The 21,106-nt window shown below is 45.9% G+C and overlaps 1 protein-coding gene across 18 annotated transcripts in view; it reads right to left on the bottom strand.

Moving 5' to 3' along the window:
• The window catches only part of Tenm2 (teneurin transmembrane protein 2), a 2,558,256-nt gene that overhangs the window by 109,225 nt on the left and 2,427,925 nt on the right, over positions 1-21,106 (bottom strand). For 14 of the 18 annotated variants that reach the window (XM_078052148.1, XM_078052158.1, XM_078052210.1 and 11 more), the window contains 3 exons: positions 17,377-17,571; positions 11,690-11,890; positions 9,779-9,991 (listed from right to left, as the gene is read on the bottom strand). In XM_078052148.1, coding sequence (XP_077908274.1) covers positions 9,779-9,991; positions 11,690-11,890; positions 17,377-17,571 — 609 coding nt within the window. The remainder of the gene's footprint in view (positions 1-9,778; positions 9,992-11,689; positions 11,891-17,376; positions 17,572-21,106) is intronic. The other 4 variants (XM_078052181.1, XM_078052184.1, XM_078052190.1 and 1 more) reach the window with 2 other exon arrangements.

Genomic DNA, 21,106 nt, shown 5'->3' with positions numbered 1-21,106 from the left:
GTGGTGTTCCCTCTTCTGCTGTGTACCCATGGCAGTATTTCAGGAGAGTGAGTGCTGGGTCATCCAATGGCACTGATGACCACACCCTGCTGTGGAACCACAACGTGCTGTGGAAGTACTGTGGGAATCCCTGGAAATGGATTTTGCAGGTAGCAGATTTCAAGGACCATTCTTGAAGAACCCGAATTGGCTAAATGTGAGGATGTGAGATACTATGGAAACTTCTAGAAGCCCTTGGAGTGAAAGTGGGGAGTGAGCTTTGCAGTTGGGATGAGCCATGAAATTGGAGAGGTGAAGTGAAAAGCTCCATGTTTGTGAGTCAGACTGGGGGCAACTTGGGTTCTATCAGTTTTAGAATGGATCTCAGGAAGGGCTAGAGTATAAGCCTATTCTAGCCTAGAAACTTTCCACATTACAGACCAGCTTCATTTTGAGTCTAATCCCAGCTAACTTGGAAAAGCACATAACCTATGAATTGACCTTCTGGCTGATACTTGTTGGCCGCGGGGACCACATCATCAGGGATCTGAGAACACAGAGAAAGTTGCTGACTTCATGGATCACAGATGCTGTCCTTTGTGGAGAGTCCCTGGGTGACAGCCATGGGAAAAGTCTGGTCTCACTTCATAAGGATCTTGATAATAATTTAACAAACCCACTGGATGGTAACTTTAATTACTTTGCAGATATTTTACCCTATCACTGACGACCAAACAGGCCTCTCCCTTCCCGATTACAATGAAAATATGTTTTTAAAAACAAACACTTTACTTAAAACTAGGGATATTTTTTTAATTAGAGGAAAGATTAGCCAAATGCATTTTCTCTTGTAATTTAATCCATGCTAATTATCTTGAGACTGTTTATGGTGAAATACTTTTTTAAAAAAATGTGCCTAGCTGCTATTTTCATACGGTTTCTTTATTACAAATGGAAAAGCTCAAGAGATGGCCAATGACATAGCTCCTCCTTCTTCAGTCTGACTCTGAAGACGCACAGAAGGGCATGATAAAAAGAAGTCAAGCCATGAACCCTGATTCTGACTGGTAGGTTTTCAAGATGGCGACACTCTACTTCCCAAAGACAACCAAGGCAATCTTTTAAAAAAGAGCTCATGAAATAGCATGCGATCAAAGAAGAGGGTGGAGAAGACTGAACCCCATTAGGCAAGCAACTTGGGAGGAAATGCAAAATCTGTTTCTTTCATGAACATCTGGGGTATCCTGTGTGGCTCCGGATAACCCAGGAGATGAGCCAGGAATTGCTGAGAATCCCCAGATGTCACACCCAGGTCATGCTCCAAGGAGTTGAGCAATTGCAGCAGGGGAGAAATGAGGGTAATTGTGAGGTTTATGGGGCTGAATAGGGACAGGGAATCAATGATTTTTGAGAAAGCACACATGGTACTTGATGGAGGCAAAGCTGGATTTTTCTATGACGTGTAAAGCCAGTGCAAGTAAATCTTGCATCCTAGATTCACAAGGAATGGGAAAGAATAAGAAAAAAGAGAGAGCAGGACCATGTGTTCTAAGAGGCACTGATTTGGACAGCATCCCAGCTTGAGAAATGCTGAATTCCACCTTAAAGGAGAAGATACCGTCCTCCTAGCTCCTCAGGGGTGTCTGTGATCTCTAGCCTGAGAAATACAGGCTTAAGAGAACCAAAGTTTTATTTCTGTGCATCAATAGCAGAATTTCCAAATAACACTTCAAAGAGGGATTTTTACCTTTTGAAATATACTTGTTATAAAAATAAAACCCAGAATTGAAACCAAATTCTCATAGGCCCCTTGGCTCTCCCAGATCATGTCTAAGAAGTTGAGTTTTAGAACCTTTGGTCAAAAGAAGCAAATCCTAATTTCACAAGTTTCTATTAGCATAGATATTTGATCCCATGGATAGCTGGGTTATTTGGTAAAAATAAGCAGCTTTAATTCCAGGGGACAAAGGCTGTTTCTGGTTCTCAGATGCAGATGCCAGTAGGTGGCTGAGCAAGCCTTGTTCGCCTTTGTGTGGGAACTGGATAGGGGTGCGATTATTTTTGATATGCCACTAACTACTTGATGGGTTGGAGGCACATTTGGTGGTGGAAGGTATGAGAAAAATTTTAATAAGAATTTTATTTTGAAACTCCTCTTTTGCCCTTCAATTTTTTTTTTACATCAGTACTCAATAATGACTATGATGAGGATGACTTCAGCTCATGTTTACTAGGCTCTAACTTCACACTTGGAATAGTGCTAGGTATCCCTATCTTAGGGACAAAGAAACCCAGACACATAAGGTTAGAAAAGCTGCCAAGATGTGAGCTCAGGCAGAGTGACAAGAAAGCTTGTGTCCTTAAGTACTTCATGACACTTGCACTTGTCCCAACCCAAGTGAACTGAAGGTACATCAACTATTTTAACGTCACTATCTTTATTAAAAAGTATACTATAAGCTGGGTGTGGTGGTGCATGCCTGTAATCCCAGTGGCTTGGGAGACTGAGGCAGGAGGATTTCTAGTTTGAAGCCAGTCTCAGCAACTTAGCGAGGTACTAAGCAACTCAGTGAGACCCTGTCTCTAAGTAAAATACAAAATAGGGCTAGGGATGTGGCTCAGTAGTTGAGCAGCAGCCCTGGGTTCAATCCTCAGTAATAAAATAAAAATTAAAAAAAAAATAAGTATAGTACGAGTAGATAAAATGGAGGGCTGATCACCCAACCTATACAAGGAAGGTTTTTAATGCACAAAAGAGTCCCTGGGGATACTGGATATGAATTAGAACAAAGGTGAGCGATAAATGAATAAATTAATAATAAAAAACACCATTCAAGGACTGTGGATGTGGCTTAGTGGTAGAGTGCTTGCCTAGATGCATGAGGCCCAGGCACTGCAAAAAAAGAAGAGGGAAAAGAAGAAAAAAAAATCTACCCTTCACGGCACTCAATAATTTGACGATGCCTCATCACCTGGGGTAACATTCTGATGTATCTGTCCCTTTAATGTAGTCTTTAGTGTGTGCTAAGGGAGTCTACACTGAAAACCTGTGGTGCAGAAGAGAGAAAGGCTCTCAGCCCTTGACAGCCTTGGCTGCCTTACAGTGGCTCACGCCTATGATTCTGCATCCAAAGTAATAAAACCCTGGAAATGGACAGGTCCTCAGAGACCATCTCATCCAAGTGTGTTCTAAATTCAGTCAATCACATAGTGCATTTGTGATATTTGCAATATCTGCAGTGTTATTTACTTAATATTTTTCTTTAAATTTACCCAGGCCTAATAATGCTACCCACTTCCACCACATCCCTAAGCAATAACACCTATATGATCATGAATTTGATGTGCTAGTTATAGGTTTTCTTCTTAATACTTACTTTGAAGAGCACTATATAACTATTCAATAAGGTATATTTGTACACCAACGAAAAGCATCTCCTTCTTGCTCATGTCTCATGCCCTAGAAAGCAATTATGTGGTCCAACCTCCTCATTTGCCACATGAAGGAATCGAGGTTAGGGAGGCGAGGTGATTTGCTCCAGGGCAGATAGAGTGTGGCAGTCAAGCTCAGAACCCTGGTGTCCCCCTCCGCTGGCCAATCTATTTTTACAAGACTCTATAGGGAATCAGATGCTGAATGATGTAAAAGCTGTCCATCACAAATATCTACCAGATCCACCCGCCATGGCCCCCCTCTGTCTTCCCTTCTCCTTTAATGTAAATTATTTAGTGCGCATTGTAAGATCTGAGAAGCAAGGATGGGAAAGGATGCTAAATCTCTGCAAAAGCTCCAGGGCTGAGCACCCACTGTATACCAGGGCACCTCGTCCCATCCTTTTCAACAGATCTCATTCTTAACATGCTTTCCTTTATTTGAGTCTGGAATCTTCCTTATGCTAATTTCCGTCCACGGGTCTATGTTCTAAGAGTTCCAAACCACGTTTGGCTCTTTGCTTTTGGGAAGTTTTGTATTTCATATCAAGTTACATAATGAAGCTTTGGGTCAACAAGAAACCACATATGTGATGGTGGTCCTGGATGAGTCTAATGGAGTTTAAAGATCCCTATCACCTTGGTGGCACTGTAGCCATAACCTGTAGCTCTACAGATCACTCCTGTATTTGTGCTGATGCTGGTACAACAAACCTAGGGTGCTGCCAGCTGTACAAAATAGGGCACCTGCAATGATGGGCAGACAGGGCACAGTGCCAGGTTATGATAATAAACAACTGTGTTGACACTCTTACTACATTATGCTTTTTATCATTGTTTCAGAGAGTACTCCAACCTACAAAAACCATGTTCACTGTAAAATAGTTATCTGTGTTTCCCCAGCAGCAGCCTCATGAATCTTGTGTCTCCTGCATCTCTTGATGTCACCAGAGGCCACATGGAGTGACTGACCTAGACCACACAGGTTTGGGTAACTACACTCTTGATGTTCGTCTAAAAACGTGTTTCTTGGGATGCACCTCCATCATTAAGTGATGCATCCAAACTCTCAGGAGGTGGCCCTGTCACTGAGGGCTACAAGCTTGTCTGTGACCAGTTCCTCTGAAACTTTAAGGGGGGGTAGTACAGAGGATGATCTCAGTTTTTGTCTCCCCACTGATCTGAAATGTTGAGAACCCTCCCCTCCTTAATTTTTTTTTGATGGGAACGCATTTCATGAACAGAATTACTAACTCATATAGGAAACAATTCCCAAAATGCTCCTTTTTCAACTACAGAGTGGTCAAATCATAAAGTTAGGGGGGAGGTTTGTGTCTGTCTGTTTTTCAGCTGATACTAAAATATTCCTCTTCAATATCCGGAACAAGAGAGCCAACACTTCCGTTGACGAGAATCTCATTACCTACAAAGTCGTTATTTCCTGTCATCTTGTTTTATTTTTTTTTCACAGTGATGTGAAAATGTATTCCGGTAACTTCTACCTTTCAGTCTTTGTTCTGGGTTTGGATAGGAACCCTTGAACAGACTATCTGATCCAGATTGAAAGAGAATTTCTGGCACATGGGATTCCCGACCTGCACGGAGAAGGCTCGCATTTTGGCCAAATTGTGGGAAGAAATAAAACCAAAAATCATTGTGCTCAAAGTTTGTCTGGAATTTTTAACAGGGAAGGGCTATCACTTCAGGTTTTTACTTTAAAAAAAAAAAAAAAAGCCCCTGGAGAAACAGGTTAATTAACCAATCAGAGAATGAGGTGCTTCTCCAGACACGGCTCCACAGAGGCTAATTTCATGTCAACTTGATCTCATTGTAGAGTCGCAAAATCTCAAATGTTCAAGGACAATAGCTACAAGAAAAAAAAAACACATTTCCATAACTTGGAATGAAACTGGAATGAGATGCAGTGGCAGCTGTCCTCAGTCTGGAGCTGGTTAATTTGAACAGCCGTTTCCTTCCCAACCTGGTCCCTATTGTTCTGAAGCGTTCTCCCTCTTGGACTGTGACCCTGTCTACTTTTGATGACAATCACTTAATCAGCGCATCAGATTGCCGCACGGCTGGTTTTACCTTGGGTAAAGATTCATTTTCCTTATTAACATCACAAGAACCTATTTCTTTCCCCAACCAATTAAAGAGGAAAAATAGAAGGGCCCGGTGCAATAGAGGGAAAAGAAAACTGTTCCGACTTGTGGCACCTGCTCAGGTCATTCAGCCCCACGTGGCCCTAGGAATCAAGTTGTCACGATTCGGAGACGTGATCAGAGGTCAGGACCACGCAGGCAAAATACACAAGTTGGAATAACGGTGACAGACACTGCTCACTGCCCACATACCAAATAGTTCACCCAGGTTTGGAAGGAGCCAGCGCTGGTTGATCTGGCCTGTGGGTGTGTCAGTGTGCATTACAGAGAGCAGATGTCCCGACAGCCTGTGTTCAGCAGATAATCACAACAGAGCACCAGTAGCATTTAACTTCCCTTCTCTATTCCCTGCTAATACAAAGGTTGACTTCTCCCTTGTATTTCGCCTGACCACTCTGTTGGCAAAATACGTTAGCATCTGCTACATCTATTTATAATAAAAGAGATGCCTGCCTGAGTCTACTGCGGTTCCTAGGGATTCTGACCTAATGAGAATTCTATGGTTCTTTCATGCTCTGGTGCTATAGCCAACTTTTTTATGTTAAATCCTCAACTTTAATAAAGGCTGATGGCAGGTCATAGGCAGGTGGCAGGTGATAGGAACAACCCATGGTAAGGTCATGTTTTAAGAGTAAACCTATTCTGACCACACAATGTGCATTTTGGCTTATTTATAGGAGTAAACAGGACCTAATCCAAGTAATATATTCCAACGATATACATGGATCGTGGTCAATTGGGATTCAAAGTATATATCTTATCCATGCAATTCTGTAGATTTTAGCCATACCTTTATTGAACTTGTTCGAATGAGATAACACAAGAATCATTGCTTGGTAGAATCAAGTGAGCTGTTAAGTTAGCTCTGATAGTCAACACTGAAATATCATACCTTATATGAAAGTCTGTGGCAAAATGTACTAAATTTCCATAGATAAGTAATTTGGTTGCAAGTTTCCGCAATGCACTTGACCAGACATGGCTAGATCCTGGTACTTCAACTTGATGGAGTTTTAGAAGTCCATGCTTTGGGCTCCTCCCTTTCTTCCCTACCTATTCTCCTGCTTCCTTCAATATAATAAATGTGATCCACCAATTCTGATGTGAATTGTTCAGTGCACTATTTGCAGTGACCTCAAGAAAACCACCTCACTGTGACCTTTTGAAAAGAGGCCCCAGACAACCTACGTACCCAACACTAACCACTCCTCATTCTGCCTCTCCCCAAACTTCCCGATGCATTATTTACTGACTATGTGCCATTTCATTCTTATTTATTTTCTATTTTCAAAACATAGCATTTGAGGCTCTGCTTGGAAAGGACCAAAGAGCCTCCCTTTCCTCTCTGTCAGTATCCCTGAGGAGGAGGCTGATTCTGAGCTTGTAAATGGTGGCATTTACTTTAAATGAAATGACAGGAGTGTCTGTTCCAACTAAGAGACTGAACTCCCCGAAACAGCTCTAGGGCCAGAGGTTGAAAAGCATAAGAAGCAATTATGCGCCTACAAACATCTCTCTCGCTTCCCAATAGCAAGTCTCCCAACCAAGGGATATTTGGCTTTTCTTTTTGCAAAATCTTCAGCGAACAAAAGCAGGAGGAGATGACACATGACTGACTGATAGAGCCACCGAGCCCTAACTTCTCACAGGGAAGGCTCTGGGGATCCAGATCTTTACAACTTAGGTAGCACAAACTCTAAAGCCACAGGACATCTGAATTTGGAACACGGGACTTCCCCACACCAGCACCCTCTTCATTTTGAGAGCTTCACGTGACATACATTTGCACCTTCTCTGTGTCCCTCAGGAACTCCTGTATGTCAGCTCACAGAGATGTGAAACTTGAGCCTAACACTTCAAGTCACAGAAACACCTTTTTCTAATATTCCTCTCCCCCAGGGCTGGCTCCACGAAGCTCCTGCATTCTCCTGCTGGCCACATCCTCGCCCTTCTCCACTGACACCAAAGCTGTCACCTGCCCATCTCATTTTCAAAGGCCCCAGAGACACCTCCCCTCATCTGTTTTCTGCACTCTGTGGCCTCTGCACCTTCTCTCTTTCTCTCGCCCCTGACAGCCTTCAAGCCTCCGCTGGTGCCCCTTCCAACCTGCCTCCCTCGTCTCCCTTCTGTCCATCTGCACTTGAGCTGTCCTCATCCAGGGCTCAGCTTTTTTTTCTGCAAAGGGCCAGACGACAACTGGCTTGGTGGGCCACGGAAAGGGTGCCAAACCGAAGCACCAGGCTGACAGGATGCCAGCAGGTGGACCTGGCGGTCCTCTACCAACACTTTGCTTACAGACACTGACATTTGAGTTTCACAGAACTGTCGCATCATGAAATACTTTTTCTTGGATTTGTCGACCCCTCAAATATGTAAAAACAATTCTTAGCTTATGAGCCATAGGAGAAGAGGCAGCAGGCCAGGTTTGGCTTCTGGGCTGCGGTTGGCCCACCCCTGCCCTAATCCATCTGGACTCCCCTCTTGTGAACCATTTGCAGGGTAAGGACAGGTTATTATAGGTAGGGGAGAGCCATCAGGAATCACTGTGGGGACACTAACCCTGCTGTTCCCCCTAACTCCCAGATGTGGTGACAGGGGAGCAAAGGGATGAGATGTTGGATTGTATGAATGGGGAGAAAGTAGTATTCGCTACCTTAAGGCTGTGGATTGGCAAGAGCTTTGGAGTGGGCGGGGGGGGGGGGATAGAGGCCAGAGGGGAGATGGGGGTGAGGAAAGGTCTTAATTTAAATCACTGCACATGCAAAAGCACATCAAGAGGAACACCCCTGAGGAGTGCCAGCTATTGTCAGAGCTCTCTTGGTCCTGGACTGTGCCTCCCTCCCTGAAAGTCCTGTGAATTGTCCCTCTGCAGGGGACTGAAGATGAGAGAGGCTGCAGGGGAAGCAGGGCCTGGAGCGTCATTGAGAGATTGCAAAAACAATTCACTGCCAACAGACTGTCCCAGCAGGGTCCCAGTGCTATGGTCGTGGGCCTGATTGGCACGCTGCCCCTCGGATGTCCAATTAGATGGAACTGGGGGAAATCAAATGCAGAGTCAATTCACTTTATCTCTGCTTCACCACCCAAATGAACAGCATGGGAAACTGAGTCTGATCTTATCAGTCAGCGCTGGGCAAGTGCCTCCCGCTGGGTCTCTCTCTAGGTAGGCCAAGCTCTGTAGGGAGTTCTGGGCGAGGATAGAGGGGAGGGTCCAAACTTGATGGTCAGAATCAAAAGTAATGTCAAGGGGCTAACACTAGTTGATGGAAAACTTCCCCAAGAGTTTCCACACAGGTAAGTGGATTAGCCACTTGGCATGAAATGGATCGTAGGACTGACCTAATTAAACACCGATAGTAAAAAAAATAGAGGTGAAATGACATTCAGGTTCACGGCTTTATCATCCTAACTGTCTGAGAGAGGTGGAGAGCCATAAAGCAGAGGCTTCTCCTAAAGGGAGACTTAGCTACATTCCAACCAGGAGTGACCTCCTAAAACCACAATCATGGCAAAACCCAAACAAAACTAAAAATGATGAAACTTCGAAACTACTACTTCTTGCTAAAGAACCTGACCTTTAAAAAAATATTCTTGGTCAAGAAACTTACATGTAAGGGTCTGGCCAAAGAGTAAAATGGGACCAGTGGAGGAGACATTTGCTGGTGGAGGTGCTGATGGGAGGCCAGGAGCCCCACCACACAGCCCTGCATGGCAAGAGGATGCCCATATCCCTGATGGGGCCCCTTGGTTACCAGGGGACCTGAGAGTCCTGCCAGCATCTCGCCTGTCTAAAGTAAGTGTGTTCCCATTGTTGCCAGCCAGCAATGATCCAGGGATCCAGCCAGCTGGGAGACCATTTGGAAAGGCAAGACTTGCAGACCACAGTGATTTGGGATGCTTGCAGTCCCCAGGCGCTGACCATTTCCCATGCGTGTGCATTTCTCCCTCCCCAAGATAGGGAATTGGGATTTTTTTTTTTTTTTTTTAAATCTGGACTGGTCCCTTTATTCCCAACCTGGGATCTTTGAAAGAAGGAAAAGCCTTTTTCCAGTGAGGGACCCTGCTTTTCCCTTTCTCTGTCCCCGTGGAGATTTGGAGAGGCAGCAGGAATGTGGGAGAGCACTCGTGTCCCTGGGGGAACAGCCAGTTGCAATGCACGACCGTCACTATAGATCTACGATTTATGAAAATAAAGCAATATGTGCCTGTTTCGGTGCCTGCCGTTTGCCTACCAATGGTGCAGTGTTCACCATTCCAGCCCTCTCGGCATTCACATTTGCCATCTTTACAGGTCCCGTGCTCAATGCAGCGGGGGTGGCACACGCGCTGGTCGCAAGCTGCGCCTGTCCAGCCCTCTTCACAGCGGCAGGCTCCCCCGATGCAGACGCCGTGAGTACCACAGTCTACTGAGCACACTTCTGGAAGAAAAACAATGATTACAGCTCAACACAGCAGCTGGCGAAACCCTTCAGGGAAGCCAGACCACATACATCTGGGCCCCCAGAGCAGGCCCTGAGGCCCAGCAGCTATGACACCTTGGGAAGCCTGTGTGTCCGCTGGCTGGGGATTAATCGCTGTTAGGAATAGTCTAGAGTAGTGGTTCTCAAAGTGTGGTCCCTGGACCAGCAGCATCCCCATCACCTGGGAATCTATTAGAAGTGCAAACTCTTGTGCCCGGGTTAGACCACGTGAAGGAGGAACTCTGGGAGTGGGGCTTACAAGTTCATCTTACCAAGTCCTCTGGGAGGGTTAGGTACTGGTGAGTGACAGCTCTCTTCTGGAGATGGAGGCTGTCCCCTAGAGGAGGCCAGGGGGTTGGTTCAGCTAGCCAGAGGTACACACCTGAAAAGGGGTCTGGTAGATCCTGACTCCCTAGCCAGATGGACCTCTTCTTCCCTTGAACTGCCCAGGCCCCTGTGGCCTGTCGGGGACCCTTCTGCTCCATCCCTACCATGACCGCAGACCCCTGAGTTCCCCACGGCACCTGGCGGCAATGCTGACCGCCATAACCATGCTGCACTTCAACAGCCTCTTTCTCGAAGGAGCTCAAAGTCTTTTGTGGTTGGGAAGGAGACAGACAGACAGATATGCACTCTCTGGTGTTCCAGACCTCTCACGCGAGGACAAGCACGTGCCAGACATCCATCCTTACAACAGTCTATTGGGAGGGGGGGGTGTGGCTCGTCATGCCAGGGGAGGGGGGGACAGACCAGGGGCGGTCGGTGACTCACGCAAAGTCACACAGCGTGTCTGTGGCAGAGCTGGACCTTGCGCTTAGGACTCTCGCCTCCCCCATCCTCTGCAGAGACTCAAAGAAGCCAGAGTCGAGGGGTCTGAGAACACATCCCAAAATAGCCCATTTTGAACTGACTCTCCCTTTTTTTTTTTTTCCCCCTTTTTGGAATGAAATATTCATTTCTTTCCCATTGTGGAGAACGCCTCACACATCTTCCTCTCCTGATTGCCATGGCAATCTGACAGCTGTCTCTCTACCCAGAGGAAGGGGTGACAAGACGATGGCTCCCTGGATGGGGGGTGGGGGTGGGGCTCATCCGTGTGAACCCAGCCTTTCTCAGGGAGGCTGGGGCCGGCGTGAACTGTTGAACTGTTCCCTCTCTAAGGTCACTTGGGAGGTAAGATGTGTACTCTTAATTTTAGGAAAATAAAGTGTACAGCGCAACTTCATTATTTTCCCCGTCACCGGAGTATTATGGAGCTCTCTAATGTGTTCACACAGCACCCCGAGGGAGCCTCTCTTCTGTTTTATAGGACGTTCTATTCGGTTTGTCTGGGGCTGAATTGTTGTTTTGTTCTCTGGTTCCTTTAGGGAGTGTACACAAGTCTATAATGCAAATGGAAGCATCCCTCCCGGGCCCCTCATCCACTCTTGGTGAGGGAACCTACCAGGCCCCAGAACCAGCGCGGTGTTTTTCTCCTTGTTTCTCAAAGACCACAAACTCTGTCGCTAAGGAGAGGAGTGAGAACGGCACTGTACGACTGGCCCAAGTCCCTCCATCCCCAGCTAGTGTGAAGAGGAGAGGGCCATCCGTCTGGGCACGGGATGGCACCCCTGGGCACGAGCGTTGGGAGACCGTGGAGAAAACCTTTTGGCTTACCAACGGAGCAGTCGGGACCCATCCAGTTGGGATCGCAGCTGCAGAGGCCTGAGTCGGGGAGGTACGTGCCGTGGCCACTGCACTGGTCTGGGCACTGAACCCTTGCCAGCTCACAGTTGAGACCGCCCCAGCCAGGGCTGCAAAGGCACTCTCCATTCACACAGACCCCGTGGCTGGAGCAGGTGGGATCCAGGCAATCCACTGAGAAGAAAAAAAAAACAAAGGAAAAGTACTCATCACTCATGGGGGATGGGCCATGGGGCAAATGGAGCAGTCCAGGTAACACCCACAGGGCCTTGAAGAGCACTCATGAAAATAAAAGGCTTTTTTAATATGTCAAAAGACCCAATCTCCAATTTGGAGAGGATGCAAGAGAACAAAGAATTAGGGAGACTCCTGTAAGTTCCGAGGTGTGTCATTCAACCTTTGGAACCTTGTCTTCACAAACCTTCGTCCCCTGACTGTGCTGACCTGGAAATGAGCATGCTCCCAATTTCTCTGCACGTTTGGCCAAATCCAACACTCCTCTTGCTAAGCGGGGAAAGGAGAGGCTCCCTCTAACCTCACTAACCTTTGGCTTCCAAAGGGAACACAAGACTCAAAAGAAAACCCATGAAACTCATAAATGAGTCACTCTCCATCTTACGCTTCACTTAGGCTGAGTCTATAATTAGATTCTTGGGGCACCCACATGCTGAAGGGTTAGTGAAGGTGCAGGCAGAGAGGCGGTGCTGGCGTGGAATGGATCCAGATAGGGTGGCCCTCCTACCAGGAATCATGGGTGGACTGGAAGGAGAGTTTTTTTGGTGGGGGCACTAGCCCTCCACCAGCTAGTCGGACAAGTAAAAGCGTCAGATTCTGAACACTGCCATTCTTGCCAGTTTCCTGGTCTATTCTTTGCCCCTCCTAATAGTCAGCGTGGCTAGACATCCAGGAGGTCACTTAAAGGAGATTGCCCAGGAATCCACCCAGGCCAATTCTTGAGGACAGAGCTTTGGCAGGAGCATGTGATCCAAGCCGTGGGCCTCCACCGGGCCTGAAGGCTTTGTCCAGGCAGGACGGCATCCTTGGGTATTCCTAGGACAAGATGTCTCGGTGATTGGAGGAGAAAGATCTGCACAACATGGGTTTTGGATGAGGAGCTGTGCTGTAGAGGGGGCTCAGATGCTACCTTGTGGATCAGAGACACAGGGAAGGCTCATCACCTTATTTGACTAAGACTTACACAACTGTGACTTTAACAGCTTTGAAGTCAGGCCTGTTGGCCTAGATCAAAGCAATGTGTCTGCCATCACCCAGGAGGCCCAGCCAGCCTGAGACCACTTTAAGTTCTTTTCTTCAGGTACTTTGGAGCTCGCTGAATGTGTGTGTGCCACCTTGTGGTTCAAACACTCAGACAAGATTTTGTCTTTCCTCCTTGCCCAACGCCAAGATTGAAATATGCAAGACGTTTGGTCTCTAAATAATTCACGGTTACATCAGGATGACGACCCGAGGGATTCAGCTTCTTGTAGGGTGGATTATGACATTGCTCATCGTGGTTGTCTTTTCTTTCTCATTTAGCACAAAATTTACAGTGTGTTTTAATATGGAGAATACCTGGACTCTAAATATGACATTATTTAAATTCCCCACGCCGCAATCTAAATAGATAGTCCTGGGGGATGTCAGACTTGAGGAGTTTGGATTTATTAAAAATCACAACAGTTCATGAAGCTTCCAATGAGCCCCCTTCTCTTGAGCAAAAACAGTAATTTTCAGTATTAAGAGATGTTTCTCAGGATCCCCTTTGGATATTTTCAGGGAGATAGTATTAGTGGATGTTAGTTCCAAACTGTTTGGGCCATGGGAAAAACAATGACTTTTCTTCCCAGAAAGGTGAATTTCAGGGATTTATTGTTAGTTGGAGATGCTTATGATGATGTTACTTAATCTTGTTAACAATCACTTTGGAGTTGAATTCACTGCCTTGGGAAATATAACTCCTGACGATATAAACCCTGCCGATGCTTTCTAATCTGCTCTACTGAGGGTGGTGGAACGCGCCTGCATATAATGGTGAGCGGACAGGTGGAAACACAGAAGATCTTACAAGGGAGCTGGGCAGCACCTGCGGGGTCTCATGCCTGGTGCAATTCAGAGAGCAGCACCTGTTCAACCCACTATCACTACAGAGTTTGCTGTGAGCTCTCCTTACCGGCAGGACCAACTTCCAGTGTGAAAGACAGATTAGCAAGAGAAATGGTGCCCTTTTTTGCTTTTAGAAATAGTTTGTATTTTGGGATCTGCAAAACATGAGCTCATTCATTCAGCACCAGTGATGTTCATATTTTTCTCATAAAAGAAATCCCCCAATTCCAGTTTTTCTTTACTTGGTTCCTATATCTGACAATACAAAGTCAAAATATACACAAAAATATCGTGTGCGTTATTGCCTCAAAAATTCCTCTCAACCTATAATTAGCCATTTAAAATGTTTGGTAGGATACAAACAGTTAGAAACTTTCAAAAAATATATCATAATCTTTTTCTTAAAAGGATAAAATAATAAAAAGGAATATACCAAAGACAGAACGAGAGAGAGAGAGAGAGCGAGAGAGGCAGAGAGAGAGAGAGAGTGAGAGAGGCATTTTTCTTCCAGATAAATTAGCTCTCTCTTTTCTATGCTGAATTATGGTATGAAGAAAGCAGGAAAATCCACTGAGATTTATTAGCCCAGTACTAGAATGTCATCAAAAGAACCATTTATAGTATCTAGAAATATGAGCTAACCCTTTCTCTGGTCAGCGATACCAGTAAATATGCCCTTAGTGCTATATAATTACAGTAGCTGATGGAATAACTAAATTCAAACTTGAAGAGAAGCAGTTTCACTATGAATTTTAAATTTAGTTCCAATTTTATAAGATGGTCTTGTGGCCATGTCCTTAGAGTCTTTAGCAGGCAGAAGGGACTATGGCATTTCACGAAGCCTTATAAATAGAGACAGTGCTACACTTAAAAGCCGGGTAGTAGCCTTCAACTAGCTAAGTACCCTGTGCCTCGAGACGCCAGCCCCCTGGCAGCTGAAATCATTAGAACTCATTTAGTCTTGGGTTCTCTGTGGGTTTGGCAAAAAAGGGTTATGAATGCAATTTCTATCCCTAAGGATGAAAAAGGAGGTCAAGGAGTTTTACAAACAATATGTACTATAACCCCCTGAAGAACCATGAATTACATTTATGAAGTTAAATGTCATTGAAAAATGACTCAACCATGAAACTGACATGGGAACATGGCTGACTTCAACTAATATGTCAATTCCTCTCTCATCACCTGCCCACTCCCCCAGACGTCACCCAACACGTCCTTTTATTTTCTTGTGCAAATCTGTTAATAGCACAACCGTGTTTATGCAGCAGGAGTGGAGGATGGCAACTATTGATTTTGTTGCCTTGGCCATTTCAGGTAAATTGTTTGAACGTTATGACTATGATGAATATTAGGAATAAAAAGCTAAATGGAAGAAAAAGTGCTGATCCCGACTTTCTGATTCCATTTCCTATTTTGAAAACAGCATATGAATCACCTCGGCTCATTCTTTCTGGGTAGCAGAAATCAATAGGGGAAATTTCACAGTTTCATAAGGTTCCACGTGGCTTGCTTGTTTTGTTGGGTGCTTAATTCGCTCTGAACATTTAAATAAGGCTGGCTGGAGAGTGAGGAAGTTGAAGAACCACTTGATATTCCACTCATACAGATGTGCGCAATCTTTCCTGGAGAGAAAAACCCTAAGACGGCAGTGTTATTGCTCCAACTCTCTCCTACCAATGATGTATGCAGAAGGTCGCTGTGACCTTTCTCGTCACATCGTTGGCCTGTCCCATGTTTTCAGAGAATGCAGCTTCGCCTCCTACAATCCATTTATCTTTAAGAACTTTCACCTTTCAAGCAGGGTTATTAAATCAGTATTTCCTCCACCCAGGCTCCCAATTTGGTTTTATGATACAAACACGGGGAGGTTACCTTTTGTTATAGAGGAGGAAATAAATAGAGAAATCGAGAGAGGGAAGTCCTGGGAGTCAGGCTCTGGGACCCTGGTAAGGACCTGGCTGTTAATATGTGGAGAAATATTAGGAGAAGTGTGCCTTAGGAGCTCTTGGCAGCCACAGTTCTTAAAATTGTGAAATGGGGCTTTCACAAGTGTGGGCCTATCTAAAGATCAGCTAGGCACAGTCCCTACTGTGTGGTGAGGCTGCCATGGTGGTGTATGTTGTATAGCATGTAGGCAAGCCATACACTAATGGATGGAAAAGTGGACCCACTGGCCTAACGAACCACAGAATCCTGCAACCCCTCATTATAAGCTCATCCTATAGGAGCTCAAAGAATCGGGGGAAGATTGCAACCAACAGGATTTTTTTGGGCGGACATCCTGGGTGGTCATCTCAAGCCACCTCATGTGGAACAGGGGTGGCTCTGGATTGTCTTTTGGTTTGATGGGTGAGTTGACACTGTGTTTGTAATACACAGTGGAGGCAAAAGAGGGCTGTTTGAATGCACAGTGCCACTTCTCTAGGGGATGGACCTAGCAGAAGGATATCAGCTGGGAGACAACTGACCCAATTCAAAGGCTGGGGAGACGATAAGGCGGGGAGAGAACCTAAGTTTTTACCTTCCGACCCAGTGTGGTTGATTCTTTATTTGGGAGAAGCAATAGGTGGGCCATTAGAGACCATGTTCGAGAAGGGTGTAGGCAGCTGAGCTTCCTGCCTCGTTGGTGCCAGGACTTGGTCTCATCACCTTGGCACTGGAAGAACTCTCCCGAAAGACCCAACCAGAGTCATTAGAACCAGTTAGAGCTGATTTCTAAATTCTAACCGGTTCCCATGCTCCCTCCCCATTTCCCCCTCTTCTGATCTCCAAGCCTGATCTTGGACTGTGTTTTGTCTGATCAGCTTCAGTTTATGACATCCCTGATTTCTCCCCAGGAGGGCTGGAGGCCTTTCAACGCATGCGATCGTGAGCTCCTTGGCATTCATGAGGTCCTGCTGGCCACACAGCCTCTCCCCTCTAGCTCTGTGTGATTGTGGGTAACTGGTGTAATCTGCCCCACCTGGTGTCTCTGAATGACCTGGATACCGGTAGCCTTTCGAACCAGCCTGCTTTCTACCTGATATTAAATTTTTGTTGAAATATTTACCCAGAAGAATATGGACTTTAGATTACCAAGAACAAATGACAATGGCAAACCCCAAAAAATCAGCTTTGAGGAAGGCGGGGGTGGTGGGGGGACGCAGGAATTCTCTGGATAGCTTTAGTAATTCCCAATTCAGGAGACTTCAAATAAAATAAAAGAGGGAAGAAGATAGGAGGAGGCAAAGGAAGAAAAAGTGAAAAGAAGAAGGAAGAGGAGGAGGAGGAGGAGGAGGAGGACAGAAAACTGGAAGACAAAGGGCCATTTAAGAGAAAAACGAAGGAGCTACTGCCTGTAGAGGAGGGTAAAACAAGATTTTCCTTCTAGAACCATCTCCATAAGCCTTTCAGTTCTACAGCTAAAGAAGTTGCTCAAAGCTTTTAAGTTGTTGTTTTTATTTTTTTTCCTTTCAAAATGCTAAGGCTTCTTTTGCAAAACAGGGAGCCTGGGCTCCTTGGCCAAGGGTCAGGCTGTGTGTCACCCCACCGCTGCCCTGGGCCCCACCACTCACCTTCCTCACAGTGCTCCCCTTTGTAGCCTGCGGAGCACACGCAGTTGCCCTCAATGCAGGAGCCGTGGCCCCCACAGGTGGGGTCAATGCACTGGTTCATAGGCACGTCACACTCGGCGCCTTTCCAGCCGCTGTAGCACTGGCACGTTCCTTTTGAATACTGTCCGTTCCCACTGCACAGGACGGGGCAGGCGGCTGTGGAAACCAAAGACAGAACACCAGGTCAGAGGGGCCGCCATCCACAGGGCTGTGTCAAGTCTAAGGAGGGAGAGCTTGTCTGGCACTGTGTCTTGCTTACAACTTTGTGGGCCAGGGACTGTGGCCAAGGAGGTACAGGTCCACTTTCAGATAAATAGCACCGACCACGATGCTAGATGCTATCGACTCCAGCGGCTGCCAACACTGACTGCACCCGGCAGGTGCAAATCTTGACTTGGGCCTCAGAGTCACTGTCTGAGTGGAGGCTGTATTCAGGATCTCCATTTGCAGAGGAGGCTCAGCCCAGTGAAGTCACTCACCCCTTGCATAGAGCTTGAGGGTCCCAATGGAAACCAGTTTGGCCTCCTCCAAAGCTGTGCCCTTACCAAAGCTACCCTGACTTCCTCTTGTTATTGTTGTTGGCCTGGGGATCAGAATCCATTCTGCTAATTATTTCACCCTCAGATCCATCAACTCCTTTGTGACAAGCTGATGGGATGGGACACATTGGAGTCAGGAGATCTCTCTGTGCCTCAGTTTCTTACTTACACCTTGAAGAAATCACTGTGCCTACTTCAAAGAGCAGCAGGTGCACTGAGGTATAAAGATAAAATACACCTGGACTATTCAAAAGGGGTAGGGGAGGGCAGGAAGACTGTCAAGCAGCTCACCTCCGTGTCTGTCAATGGGAAAGATTGAAATATCAGCGGGGACTGTCTGGGATGAGATGACTGACACTTCTCAGCAGTTTGGCCTCAATTGTGCCAACCTCCTCTCCCCTTTGGAATTGATCAGGATGGGACTTCAGTGGTCTCAGTCTTTAAAGAATCTACATTTCCAAACTGCCTTATTATTTGCGGATAAAATGGGAACACTTCTCTGGCAACAGCACCAGCCTCAGAAAGAGACCATTAGGAATCATGTTTTAGGACTCCTGTGATTTTAAGCACAGGCTCCTAGAACTCTATAGTCGTGTACACACACACACACACACACAACCAGGCCATCTCTGGGACAGGAGGACACCGCAGGTCCAGCCAACTCACATCTGTGTCAACTGACCCATGGCCTTGTCCATCCCTTTTGTGTAGTTATATTCTTGTTAACTTTTTCCCCTGAGTCTAACTTCACCAGATCTTGTAAGCTGCTTGAGGACAGCAGCTAAGTTACCCCTGGTGTCTTCCTATCAGCCGTGTGTTCATCACTGTGGGCTTGACTGGGTCAATATCTCTCCCTAGGTTCTCGGTGTGCAAGGGACGCCCCAGGATTTATGAGCAAGCACTACATAGTCGTTTATGGAAGATAGGGCTTTACAGATTCTGGAGAGGTTCTCATGCTGTCTTTTCCTGGAAAAGTGCATGTTTTACCTTAACTGCAAAACTGAGCTGGAAGTAAAAACATCTCAACAGTTGGCTTATAATTGAGGAGATAGTTCCCTCCCAAATGCTTCATAATGGGACAGCTGTGAAAAACACCAGGGGCACTATTTCCAGGAGAATTCTCACCCTTATGAATCTATCAGAGGAGAAGAATGAGCTTATAAATGGAAGCATCAGAGGGACTTGCATTCACCTGGACCATAATTGCGAGGAGCATGTTTCTCATTCAGGATACTGAAGCAGAGGGTTCTGCACAGTTACTAGAGACACTGACCATCTATGAGAGGATAGAGGAAAGAGCCTTGAACCCAGGGTGCCCAAGATTCAAAATGGGCACTGTACAAAAAATGAACTAGCATGAAACATTTCTTGAAGTTTTGACGGGGATATGAAAACAAAGTCAGCTTGTTCCATGTCAGTTCCTCATGAGAATCATGCTAAGCTCAAAGTCTGGGAGGTCTATGTGAGCAACACGGACTCCTGTTCTCTATGCCTGTACCACTGCAGACATCACTAATCGATCATGGCATCTTGCCCTCTTGAGCCTACACAGAGCTTCAAAACCCTCAGTGCCGTGCTCAGGCTGAAACCTGCAAGCAGGCAGAATTGGCATTCAAGAGAAAATCTACTTGTCATTTTTGATCTGGGTAATGCTGACGGTATCTCCTGGTGGGAAGACTAGAATCTGCATTATGTCTTGCCCGTCTCCACTCTCCCACACTGAAACAAGGCAGTGAGAAACGTGGCCACAAACGTGAGTGGATCAGCTTCCGAGGGCCATCTGTGACTTGAGGGACACATACTGCAGGAGCTGTCAAGGATGGCAGAGGAAGTCACATCTAATCACCACCCCTGTCTCCTACTGCACCCTTCTTCACCCCAGTAGGTGGAGGAGGGTAGAGAGTAGGAGCAAATAATTATCTATATTAGTTGATAAAATGGGATTATTTACTTTATTTAGGATGAAACTTTTCTTTGGCATAAACTCCAAGTGATAAGGAAAAAAAAAAAGAATTGTCTAGAAGGTAAGAATGGGTTTTATTCAAAATCAGATACTTGGGAAACCAGATATAAAGTGTGACCTACTTAGATTACTCAGGGAAAAAAATGGAAAATAGTCAGGTCGGAGAGTTCTCTGCATTTCTAAATGCAGCCTTTTTTCAATATGTTTGCTGCATGCCTGCTGGGAGTGTGGTCCGAGATGCACAGCACTGTGATGTTTGCTGGCACTGGATGGGCTAGGCTGACAGCAAAATCAGAAGGCAGGCTTGTAAGAAGACCGGAGCTCCAGCAATTTTTTTGCCATGAGGCAAAGTGCACATGAATGCCAGGTGAGCGCCCTCCAGTGGTCACTGGGCTGTCTGCATGGAAGCACCTAAGTACCTTCCCTCTGGGTAACAGACTCATTCTCAGATATAACTCAACCCAGAGCATCCCTGTACCTAAGGCTGGGACTCTTTCACATTGAGAGGCTGCATGTAAAGGGGAGCCTCCTGTATTAGTTGACTCTTCTGATACTTTCACAACCATGCAATCTACATTATTTTTTATGACAGGTTATCAAAAGATAACTCTGACTCCATACCTTTCCAAGAAGTAAAACAAAGCAGAAGTGAAAAGAGCAAGGGTGTCGGTGCTACAAAGATATGGGTCCAATTCCCAGCCTGTCGTTCTTCCAAACGTGGGATTTTAGCAAGATGACTGAACTCCTTACCTACTCAATTTCCCCTCTAATTTTTTTTCTCTCAGCGTTGATGGGACGATTAAGTGAGATAATATGTGCAATGACTCAAAGCAGGAGAGCTGGCACCTGCTAGACAATTAACTGATGCTCCTTCATGAAATTCGAAAACAAATCCCGACTTGAAGGGTTAACAAGAAATGCAGTATGTTTCAAGCACACGTGTGCAAGCACACAACACTGCTGCCGGAAAAGCACCAGATAATATTAAAAGAGTTCATCAGTTTCTCCCCCTCGTCCTCTCTGGTGGTGGGTGGGCACCAGTTCGGATTGGCCAGGAACCACATGCAAAGTGTTTTCTGTCGAGCTCTCTCTCTCTCTCTCTCTCTCTCTCTCTCTCTCTCTCTCTCTCTTTTCTCTCTCTGATTCCTAAGGCTTGCAAGAGTAGAACATTGTGCATTCAAGCTTCTAT

The sequence above is a fragment of the Ictidomys tridecemlineatus genome, chromosome 1 (assembly GCF_052094955.1).
Source record: "Ictidomys tridecemlineatus isolate mIctTri1 chromosome 1, mIctTri1.hap1, whole genome shotgun sequence".
Classification (NCBI taxonomy): domain Eukaryota; kingdom Metazoa; phylum Chordata; class Mammalia; order Rodentia; family Sciuridae; genus Ictidomys; species Ictidomys tridecemlineatus.
This window is presented reverse-complemented; position numbering and strand designations above follow the sequence as displayed.